We start from the raw sequence: 12,417 nt of genomic DNA on the forward strand, positions 1-12,417 counted from the left end.
CCTTAAAGTCTAAAATGGGTGGTCATGCGCAAGGTTCTGAAGTGTGTTGGATTTCATTTTAAAGTTAGTAATTTGTTTTTAACCTTTTTGACTACTGTAAAAAAGCTATATATACCAATAGACCACATATGCAGAGCTGAACATGTACTGTGAAATATAGTATTGTGACCTTCTAAAATGTATTCACGGTGCACTTCAGCATAAATACATAAAACACGGTGTAGAGTTCCTCGAATCCTGTATCCGAGTCCTGCTGTGTGACTGTCGCATTGAGGATGATGTCAGCTCATATTTGTTCATGTGGTGCTTTCGTGTCTGACCTGTGTGCTGAGGTCTGGGCGAGGGACAGCAGGCGGCCGTGGACCTCATCCTGGGACATGAGCCGGCTCCCGTCCCACCACAGGATGGGCCCAGTGGAGCAGAGGGCACACAGCACCTCCAGGGCCTGGGCACGGACAGAACATGGAACATACACAGAACATTTGAACTCATGTCTGTCAGTGGAGCTTTGGTGTCCCTCTACAGCTGCCAAATGCTTGAGTATTTTTACACCGGTCGGATCCTCCCATCGCACGCCCCAAACCACGGGTACACAGCTGCCCAGGGCTCGCACAGACACAGTATGTCCTGCTACAGTCCGTGTTCACATCAGAAGAGCCTTTTAATCACCGGGAGGTATGCTACAGTGAATTAGGTATTATGGCTGAGCTGCTTATTGTTCAGTTTAGTTCAGGACAAAAAGTATATGAAATAATATCCCAGAGACAAAACAGTCCCAGGTTGATTCTGGGCCGGGTGGGGAAGACCCGTGTCTGGTCTCCCGTAAATATTCTGTCCCCATCAAACTAAAACAGGTCAAATAAGCAAATCCGGAGAAGCGGTCACCACAGACTTGATGACCAAGGGCCTTGAAGGGTCAAAAGGCACATTTCCAAAAAAATACCTTAAATGTGGGATCTGCGCACAATACTAGCAATGTTAGAGTCACACCTTTAGCTCATGGGGTTTACGCAGAGTCACCCTGAAATGTATCAATATAAAAATATGATATTACTGACATGTTAAAAAGTAATACTTCACCGGAGGACACGTCTGTGTTTGCTATATATAGCTTGTTTGTCTTTGGCTGATGCAAACTTTAATTTCTTTACTTTTAATTAAATATATTTCAAAAAGTAGACATTCAAATGTTTTCCTTTATAAACACACGTGTGTCCTACACGTTTTTATCCACTGCAGGATCTGAAAATAATGTTTCTATTTCAAGATGACTCCACATTGAGATATAATAGTGGTGGAAAATTACCATAAATAGCCAGAGAACTTTGGCTATTGTCTCCAGATGTAAATATTGGCCTTGTACATCAACAGGCACAGATGAATCTCACCTGAACATTTTAAATGAATTATAGCCTTTGGTCAGAAACACAGAGCTGATGCACATGTGTGACACTCATCTTACAGGATCTCATCACTGCACTTCCTCTCTCCTGTTCCTGTCCCGTTACCACTGCTCCGACACTGGCAGCTCACTGAACTTCAGGGGAAAGAGAGTGTCGCTTCGTGCCCTCCTTTTCAAACACACACCCAGTCGTGCACTCGTGTTGACATTCCTGCGCATCTCACTGATTATTATTTCTTCCTAGGCCTCAACCTGTTATTAGAGCTTTAAAATAAGGCCGGCTTTATGGGACGGGCACGGGAGAGGCGCGGGGCGAGCGACTCCACACGGGGCATAGACGGCGGTGTGTGCGTGACTGTATATTTGAGCAGTATAAAGACGAGGTGCAGAAGTGAAGCCCCTCCAGTGTACCCTGTGTGTGGATAGTGTGACCCTGTTAAACCCAATACAATAATCAGCGGTTAGACTCGGGCAGGTACTCGACGGGCCACACTGCTTTCTCTGTACATTTGGTTGTATCTGTAGGCACTTTACCCCCCTCCCCATACCCTTAAAGCCGGTATAATAAGTATTTTATAGGCCGTTTAAAAGATTTCTAGGATTTCCTCAAAATCAGGAGAAGTTGTAATCCTGCCCAAGCTCTCTGAACATTGACACCGTTTTCTGTCAAATAAATACTTCCTTAAAACTGTGTACTAAATGAACACACGCTCCCATAACAGGTCCATATCAATATCAGTTTTTTGCTATGATCAATATATAATCAAATACACTGTATTCTAACCCTAACGCAAATACACCCATTGTAATCATCAAAACAGTGATATACAAGCGACAATATGGTAGCAGTGTCACAAACTTATTAGGTGAAATACTGTACACCAAAGAATACTCGATAAATACTGTATTCCAGACTTTTTTCATAGTTTTGGCCGGGTGCGACTTATACTTATATTCATACTTACACTCCGGCGCGACTTACATGTGATATTATTTGTTATTTTCACACTTATTGCAACCTTATTTCATACTCCAGTGCAACTTAAATATGTTTTTTTCTATTATGCATTTTTTAGCTGGTGCGACTTATACTCCGGTGTGACTTATAGTCCGGAAAATACGGTATACTGATACCTTGGCCCATTATATCGACGCTATCCCCAAATGTAGCACTGTATCTCGATATATTGAGATTTTAGCCCAGCACTAGCTCTTATATCAGGGCAATAAAGGTTACACATGTTTTAATTTCATTTAGAAGTAGGCTCTGATAAAGGAGGATGGGTGAAATGCAGAAATAGTATCGCCAGAAGGGCAATAATACACCTCAGCTCAAAACAAAAGGTTGACAAAACTTAAAATGCTGTCTATTCTTGTGTTTAATATCATCTGCAGTATTTGTCTAATAAATATAAAGAGTAAAACACACACACACATTAGTTTCGCTTCGACCCAAACTGAAGTCGGGTTGCGCGGCCATTAAAGCCGCAGACAAGTGCACACTTTCGCCAATAACCCGGGCGCTCGTTTTGGCTGTTTAACTGGGACACGTTTACAATGCTCTCCATCAATCACTCAGGGCGCCCTGCCAAAGTCTTGTCACTGCCCGGTTAGCGTTTCTATACCGTAAATTCTGTCAAACGTTTTACACCAAGGGCCACCTATGAAAATATTTGGCTTTCAAAGTAGGGTATTTTTACTAGAATGGGCCTTAACCGGGTCTAAACAAAGACTAGACCGGGACTAAAAGAGAACTGATTTATAACACTTAAGCAGCGGGACGAACTGAGACATTTACGTGAAGATCCAGACTAAACCAGGACTAAACCAGGACCAAACCAGGACCAAACCAGGACTAAACCAGGAAACCAGGACTAAGCCAGGACTAAGCCAGGACTAAGCCAGGACTAAACCAGGACCAAACCAGGACCAAACCAGGACCAAACCAGGACCAAACCAGGACTAAACAAGGAAACCAGGACCAAGCCAGGACTAAGCCAGGACTAAACCAGGACCAAACCAGGACTAAACCAGGAAACCAGGACCAAGCCAGGACTAAGCCAGGACTAAACCAGGACTAACTGGGAATTAACCTGTGTTTTTGTGTAGTTTGTAGTGCGTTTGTTCTGTGTTGCATTTTCTCCCGTCTCTTGTCAGCAAAGTAAACTCAATTCTATATAAAAAAAATAATAATCACCCGTCCTAAACCAGAACAAAGTAGGATTAAACAGAGATTTGTACATTTAACTGTAACTTGTGTGTACATAGTAACCTTATTTTATCCTGTAGCAGATTTAAATTGTTTTTCTTTCTGACTTTATATATGTTGTTTTATCATTGTTCTTGTTGTTCCTATGTTTGTGAATTCCGTTCATTGGCGATGGCAATAAAACTTTTCCGATTCTGATGATTTAACCAGGACAAACCCTCGGAAATACCACGTCCAAAACGAGGACAGATCCAAGTCTGCGTCGCGATAAAACGGGGACGACGCCAGAGCAAAAACGAGCTTTAACTGGGTCAAAACCGGGGCTAAAACTTCGAACAAAAGATCCATGAGAAAAAGTGGAGAGTCAGCCGGTCTCTGCTGACTCTCCACTTTTTACAAGGTGTTTTAATGAGCCGCCGTCCCGCGACACACTGGCCCTGCCCACAGACTCACACATGCAGGAAAACACAGCCAGTCAGGCGTGGGCGCGTACAAGAGTAAAATAAACCTGACGCCCACCCACAACGTACACACACACACCATACAAACACCCTACACACACCATACAAACAAAACAAATGTAAACGTCTCCAGCTCATTGGACGACGGGTTCTGCTGAGACTGTGGTATTTACAGCAATGACGGGGTTAAAATAAAAGCATTCGTTAGAGGAATAAATGATGCTAGAGCCGAGCAATTCGTCAATATTCAAGATTTATCAATATAATTTAGTGCAGGATACACATTTGGCCATGATGTAAGCGTGAAGATCATTTAAAGATAATGCTAATGCTAATAAAGCCACGTTGCTGTTCTGCAAAGATGTATAATTCTGCTTTTCAATCATTTTTGTACATAAACAGATATGCGTTTCATGTTCTAGATCATTTATAGTTTATTAAAATCACTTGGAACACAGTATAATTTGTGATGTTTGCAAATACTCTCTCTATACCCGCAATCTAAAGTTGTTTTTTTGTGGTTCTAATTCCATCAAATACAAAAGTCGTAGTTTATTCATGGGTTCTAGTGAGAGATGGAAAACGGTTCTCAGACATACCGTATTTTCTGCACTATAAGGCACACTTAAAAGCCATTAATTTTCTAAAAAAACGACTATAATCCAGTGCGCCTTATATATGGATTAATTCTGTCATGCTTACTGACCTCGAAGCGATTTTTTGTTGTACACGTTTTGTTTCGCTTAAAAAATGATCGAAAATAGACCATTTATTGAGCCTTATAGTGCGGAAAATACGGTAGGTGCAATAAATGTGACAACCAGAATTAAAAAAAATAAGATATTCTGAGACAAAGTAAATATGATACAAAGCCAGATATGTAAAAGTGCACTGTGTAACTTTTGCAGTGAGGGTTCTGCCACCTGCTCGTCTCCATGGAGATGAATGACACTGCCTTGCTTGGACGTCTTTGCAGTTGAATAAATGCGACATACGGTTCAGATGAACGCCAGTGTCACTTGTTGGACCCGCTGCTGCTTTCCCAGAATGCTTTGGTGCCGTCCGGGCTGAACTATGGCAACTGTCCTCCTGTCCCGGTTCTGGTGCAACTGGGACGCTTTCGTTTAACGGGGGGGATTTTAACTGACTGTCCTGTAAAGAGAGTCGCACCGGTGGCTAAGTGAAGTCCCAACACAAAAATACTACCACTTTTAAAGGAGCTGAGCCAGATTTGATTAAACGTACTAAATGATACCGCTGTGTGCTGCCTGCATCTGCAACATCTCCAAAAAACTATCCTAGATTTGTTATTTTTGATAGTTTAGTCTCGTTTTTGCACTGGAACAGCCTTTGTTTAGCTCTGATTTGGACTCGGTTACTATTTTTAGCCGTATTTATTTATTCTATTATGGGAAGTTTCAAAAGTAGATGCCCGTAAATGGTCGTTCCTCTTCAGTACCGATTAGCGCATCTAATATTCAAAGCTCACGAGTAATCAGCTTTAAAACGATATCTTAAAAACTCAATACTTCTTAATTGTGTTTTGATGTTTAGTTTATCCTGATTTAGATGCCTTCATTCAGCAAAAGACTGAACTTTTCCATTGTAAAAACTCATAATAATCCTGTATAACATCATTAGCATACGGTACAGCTTTGTTTACCCTTTTTGTTTTCTACTTTCTTCTGCTCAAACGCGTGTCCAAACCCAGGATGTCCTGAGGGCTAATTCCCCTCCAGAACTCGTTAGCGCGCCCGTCGTCCAGCGCTCTCGTGTGTGACTTTTACAGAGTGAGGGAACCAGCCCGGTGCCAGTCAGTTTGGCGTTGCCCCTTCAGCCCCGATTACGCTCTCACGCGAGTCTCTGCAACGCCGAGGCTTTTCGTCACTTAGTGGTCCGCGGAAACAAGGAAAACAGATACGAGCGCGTTTGTAAATGTGGAGCTAATGAAGTGGGTAAACGGGCGAGCTCGCCACTTTTAACAGAAGCGTTTTTGAGATTCACATCCAAAATGACGGTCGCACAAACATGCAGCTACTGGCTAGCGTTTAATAAAGGAGAACGTTTAGGTGTTGACGGAGAAAAAAGTGACACGTTAAATCTTGATTCTAATACACAAAATATAAAAAGGGCTTAGAAATTCTCACATTAGCTGCATTTAGGGACTTAAACATTTGTAAGCACATTTCACATTTTCAATATTGTGTTAATGTTGATTATAAGATGTCTGATAATAAATTAAAGGACATATTCATTATTTGTACCGCTTCTGTCCTTTAAACACGCTCTTGATCTGGCATTCACTGTTTTCTATAATGTATGCACTGAAAACCGCAGTCAGGCATTTCCTCGTCAAAATGTGGTGCTAGCACTCCATCTACTGGCAACAGGGGGAATTACAGGGGAGAGAAAGACGACGACCAGCTCGCTCCTGACACGCTGACGCAAGAATGTAGTTGTAATGTACGTGATTTGATAGAAACGCTCATAACAAGTCCGACAATTATTATGGACTTAAAAACAGCACCAAAGAACGTCACGAATCTGGAAAACTTGAGTCAAAGGAACTTGTCAAAAGGCGTGTGAATTAAGCTAAATACAACCCCACGTACTGTATTTTCCGGACTATAAGTCGCACCTTTTTTCATAGTTTTGGCCGGGGTGCGACATATACTTATATTTATACTTATATTCGGGAGCGACTTATATGTGATATTATTTGTTATTTTCACATGTGCAAACGCATTTCATACTCCAGTGCAACTTATATATGTTTTTTTCTTCTCTATTGTGCATTTTTTGGCTGGTGAGACTTATACTCCGGAAAATACGGTATGTTTCGTGCCATACTGTTGAACATTCACCATAGAGACGAGCAGGTGAGAGAAAGCGTGCTCCTTTAAATTCTTCTCTCCTTCTCGATACAAAAGGTCGTTCCTCCTCGAGTTTGGACTTGATCTTGGCCCATTCACACAATGTTTTTACGACTGTTGCTATGGCCTTTGTTTTACTTGATAATAAAGTGTGGCCCTGGCATCAACACAAAGTGGCTGGATGTAAACGACTCCGAAACCTCGAAAATCTTGTATCTTAAGAGAAGAAATCGGGTGAAACGTACACGTAAACGACCGCTTTGCCTCATCGCTTCTTTGCCAAATAAACAAACAGAAAATATTTGAATACGCCAAACGCAGCGGTTCACAAAGAACAGTAAATAAACGAGTAAATAAATACTCGTAAATAAACGAGCGGCGGTGTATTTGGTGACGGGACGTTACCGCGTAAGGGACAAGGCGAGTGCTCTCTGTAAAGCAAGCGCACAAACAGAAGCCTGGAGGGGCGCAGTGTGTGTGTGGTCCCACCTTGGACAGACAATGGGGGTGTGTCTCGTGGAGGACCCGGCCCGTCAGGTGACTCAGGGTGGTCTGCTGCAGCCACTGTGCGCCGCCGGCCACGCCCCCCCGCCGGAGCCGCTTCAGGAGCGTGTCCAGGGCCAGCGCTCGCACCTGAAGAGGGCGAGAAAAGGGTGAGAAAGGGGTGAGAAAAGGGCAAGAAAAGGGTGAGAAAAGGGCAAGAAATGGGTGAGAAAAGGGTGAGAAAAGGGCGAGAAAGGGGCGAGAAAGGGGCGAGAAAAGGACGAGAATAGGCTGAGAAAAGTGCGAGAAAAGGATGAGAAAAGAGTGAGAAAAGGACGAGAAAAGAGTGAGAAAAGGACGAGAAAAGAGTGAGAAAAGGACGGGAAAAGGACAAGAATAGGGTGAGAAAAGGGTGAGAAAAAGGTGAGAAAAGAGAGAGAAAAGGACGAGAATAGGGTGAGAAAAGGGTGAGAAAAAGGTGAGAAAAGAGTGAGAAAAGGGTGAGAAAGAGGAACGCACAAAGAAACAAACTTTCAAGTTTCAGACTTTTGACATTATTTTATTCGATAATGTTTCCGTCTTTGTCAGATCTTTTTGCTTTGAACCAGTTGAAGAAAATTGATGCAACAGGTGGAAAGATCAAACGTTTGTCTTGTTCCATAAAACATCTGATACGGAGGGTTTTCAAAATGAGGAAAAAATATGTAAACTTCAGACTTTTTAGTCATGTAAACTGCTTTTCTGTTTTAAAGCAGAATTAAACTGCTTGTGAGCCAAGTATATTTATGTTTATTAGTGACCTTTAATTCGCATTTCATTAGTTTGGCACAGTAAGAAATAAAAACAAAAATCTAATTACAACAACAAAATTATTACATTTTAATCATGATTCTATATTTCTTTCAGTGTCCATTATTTGACCTCACCTGTAATTACTCAACCCCTTTATCTTCTTTTGATGACTGAAATATTATCATTCTTTGAAATAAATGAAAAATAGCGTATTTTCCGGACTATAAGTTCATAGTTTTGGCCGAGGTGCGACTTATACTTATATTTATACTTATATGCTTATACTCCGGAGTGACTTATATGTGATATTATTTGTTATTTTCACACTTGCAACCGCATTTCATACTCCAGTGCGACTAATATATGTTTTTTTCTTCTCTATTATGCATTTTTTGGCTGGTGCGACTTATAGTCCAGGAAATACGGTAAATTAATTTCTCAAGTTAATGTGTCCAATATTAAAATAAACAGACTTCTTCAAACTTCCAATCATGTAATTTTCATTTTCTCACCAAATATATCAATGCAAATACGTACCAGGTTAATAAAGAAGTTATTATAAGCATGACATAAATATTCCATAAGTCAAAAGTCTTTAATGCAAAACAACAACCCTTTGAATCATTGACCCACCTCGTAACAGGGGCACTTCAGTAGATGCTGCAGTAACTGGGGCGCACGCTGGGTGTCCCAAAGCTCTGGGTGCTCCACACTGGCACTGAGGGCCACTCGGGACAGGCTGAGGAGGTACTGCGTCGTGCCCGGAGCAGGAACCGCAGGCGGGGGCCCCGGGACGAGCAGCTCTGACACCAAGAGGACGGCGAGCGCTTCCTGTCGTAACGCTGTAACCTCGGTGTCTGAAGAATACACAGAAGAGTCAGATAGAGGAGCCAGGTTTAAGTGATTTTATATTTACACGTTTAATGCAAATATTTAATGCAACTGAAACTAAATAAAACTGAAGTGAATAGATGTTGCTGTAGGATTTAAACTATACAAACTGATAAATTGGTCTCTCAGCCAAAGAAATCATGAATCAAGGTTTAACAAAGATAGTTATATTAAAGTATTTAAGCATGACAGCGATTAATTGTGACTAGTCGACTGTAGAAAATAATTATAATCATATTTTGTTTTTGTTATCTGGGCTATACAGACTCAAAAACAATACAAATGTCAAAAAGGAGTGAACATTTACTGTTTTTTTTTATCAATAATACACCTTCAATCACCACATTTAGACCTTTATTTGGTTGTTAATGTGTCAATGTCTTAAAAAAATTCAATGCACAATAGCAATAATTGGTTGATAAGTCGACTCCTAAAGTAATATTTAATTGCAGCAGTAATAAGTCCATATGAATGAAGCAGGGGCGTTTTCTTCTTCTTCTTCATGGCGACAATAATCACAATACATTTAAAAGTCTCGTCTCGTAATAATCATAACATTAAACTTTAACAAAGGGAATCTCGCCCTGGTTTAGCCAAAAGTAACATGCACTGCAACACAGCTTAATCATCTAATACGTTCATTGTTCAGGAAATAATAACTAATTAATAAGTGAAAGATGTCAATTAGAAGCAATACATTTGTAACAAGTTTTGTGAGAGTTAAATATCTGAATTATGTCATCTTGTGTCGGTTTTAACCTGGTTTAGACTTGTCATGTTTTTACTTAGATTTTCAGTTGTTGACATATATTTATACTGTTTTTTTCATCTATTTATTTGCCCTTTTATGAACGAATGTATTAAAATGTCATTGTCGTCTGTGAAAGCCAATAAAGGCATTCTGATTCTGAATAGCCCTGGCGTAGTCCCGGTTTTGATTTTTCCAAGTGCGGAAGTCAAAAGTATCAAAATCAGACAATAATCGATACCGAAACTAGTATTGAACCTCGATACTCAAATGGACTCAAAAGTATCAGACGATACAAAACGTGACAGAATGGGACCTTTTTTGAATAGTTTTATGCTCTTGAGCATCATCAGAACTAGAACCACACTGTATCACAAAGAAAGTACTGTTATTTAGTATTACCATTGCTGTGGTATTGAAATCGGTATAGAGTATCAAGTTTATTCTTCAAAATGTTTGTGCTAAATGTTTGTACTAATATCACGAAATAGTTCTTGTTAAGTTTTTTTTTTTCCACCTGATTTGTCCTGTTGATGCTTGTACATTCAAAACGCTTAAGTACTGATATTTTGTGTTGTTTTATTGTCATTATTGTGGTATTGAAAATCGGAACAGTGTACCCAGCCTATTATATAGTATTGAAATGTTAGTGCTAAATGTTAGTACTTCTAAGTTTAGTCAGGAAATAGTTCTTGTTAAGTTATTTTTTTCTCCAGATTCTGTCCTGTTGGTACTTGCACATTTAAAACTCTTAATACTTGACGTGAAATATTCCCTCCTCTTCACTACAACACTGCAGAAGACAGATCCAGCTTGTACAACATGCACACACACTTTTACACACACACACACACACACACACACACACACACACACACACACGCGCACACACTTTACTCTGAGGGTCTTATGAAACTCGGCGCAGCAGAATCTGGCCCCGGACTCGACAAAAGAGCGGGAAGCCCTGCATTCCTCAGGCGACGGGCCGAGTTACTGCGCAACCCGATCCTCAAAGGGGGGTCCGCGGGCCAGGCAAGCATGGCATAATGGTTATAATTGGGGGCAGGGGCGCGGTAATGACACCGTGATGAGGGGGCCGTCCCGCGCAGGAGAATGGGAGCGTGTCAAACTCAAAACGGCTGCCCGTCACGGTGCGCCGGACGCGAACAACCCCACGCTGTGTGAAAAAATGTTTACGTCTTCTGCGCGGCTTTTCTTCGAAGACGCCGTGTTATGGCTGGAGTAAAGAGTACACGCCAAAGCGATGTGACGGTCGTGCGGGCGAAAAGCGACCGGGCGAGCGTAATAAAACGGCAAAAAAATGCATGACTAAGAGCCCAACGGTTCAAGCTTTCCCCCCCCAGACCACGTATTTAACCTGCGTTTCTACATCGTTGTATTAAATGGTGCCACCGGTTGGTTTTACAGACCGTCGCCATGGTTACAAGTCCTCAGAAACCACAAAATAACAAAGACATCAATGGACAAGTGTAATAAGACATCATTAACTTTCAGAACTTGCTTCAACTATCAATTTGGCCCGGTGGACAACAAAGCATAAAATAATGTAGAGGCCAATTAAAAATAAGGTCGACCACAAGAAAGACCAATGCTAAACCTGGAAGAACCACTGGATTTGTACAGTATGTTTATAATGTTGCAGTTTTTATAATTTATGGTGTGATTAAAGGCAATAATCCTTTGAAGTACTAAGAACTTGTAGTTGACATAAGGTTGGGTCTCGATTCTTCATTCCTGTTGTTTAAATCAGGGGTGTCCAACGTTCACAGAGGAGCACATTTTGGCCCTCAGACCAACAAAAATTGGTCTGAGGGCCAAATTTGGTCCCCGGGCCACAGTTTGGACACCCCGGGTTTAAATAGAGGTACATTTACTTAAATACAAAAACAGGAATGTCTTATCAAACTAGTGAATTACAGTTGATTTAAATACTTACTACTTCCTCTGATGATTTGAAAAGTAGGTAATTCTTCTGAACATGGTTTTGTCTCATACTTAGATGAACATTTTAAGGGTAAAAGAAGTAAGAGTTGTGGACGTTGTTTCTTTAAATTACCCGCTTTTCTAACCGCGAAAGGAAGACGTATTTGAACCTAACTTGTTCCTCTTTCACACAAACAAACCCTTTTCCACATTGCTAGAAGGTACATTCACATTTTGTATTCCCTTGCTAGAATAAAGTTGAGCATTAATGAAGCGGGTGAACTTTGAACCAGGTCATACAACTCAGAAATCGTCAGGTGGGACTGAAAATTCCAATGAACGAACAAACTCTCTGTGCAGGCATTTAAAAAAGCCCGTTAAGCGAGTGGCCATTGTCACACTCGAGACGTTTCACCAGCTCTGAAACCCAAATCGGAAAAGAGAGCTGATGTAAACATATTCATATCAAGGAGAGCAGTCGATCCGGCCCGTACCAGCGTAAACAACATTCCCGTCAACAGCGTTCCTACGTTCACAAACAGCCATTGTGGCCCACACCTGTGTTTATTTAAACCTCCGCTGCGTTTAGCGCGAACGCTCTCGTGCGCAGAACC

The 12,417-nt window shown here is 41.2% G+C and overlaps 1 protein-coding gene and 1 long non-coding RNA gene across 2 annotated transcripts in view; both read right to left on the reverse strand.

Moving 5' to 3' along the window:
* The window catches only part of LOC140351666 (uncharacterized), a 344,644-nt gene that overhangs the window by 74,564 nt on the left and 257,663 nt on the right, over positions 1-12,417 (reverse strand). The gene's annotated exons all lie outside the window — the stretch shown is intronic.
* The window catches only part of thada (THADA armadillo repeat containing), a 165,224-nt gene that overhangs the window by 28,603 nt on the left and 124,204 nt on the right, over positions 1-12,417 (reverse strand). Inside the window, exons 32-34 of the mRNA XM_072437603.1 lie at positions 8,854-9,077; positions 7,435-7,578; positions 321-445 (exon numbers count right to left, since the gene is read on the reverse strand). Coding sequence (XP_072293704.1) covers positions 321-445; positions 7,435-7,578; positions 8,854-9,077 — 493 coding nt within the window. The remainder of the gene's footprint in view (positions 1-320; positions 446-7,434; positions 7,579-8,853; positions 9,078-12,417) is intronic.

This window comes from Eucyclogobius newberryi, unplaced genomic scaffold, assembly GCF_026437365.1.
Source record: "Eucyclogobius newberryi isolate DKJ021-1_F unplaced genomic scaffold, fEucNew1.0.hap1 SCAF_8, whole genome shotgun sequence".
Lineage (NCBI taxonomy): Eukaryota > Metazoa > Chordata > Actinopteri > Gobiiformes > Gobiidae > Eucyclogobius > Eucyclogobius newberryi.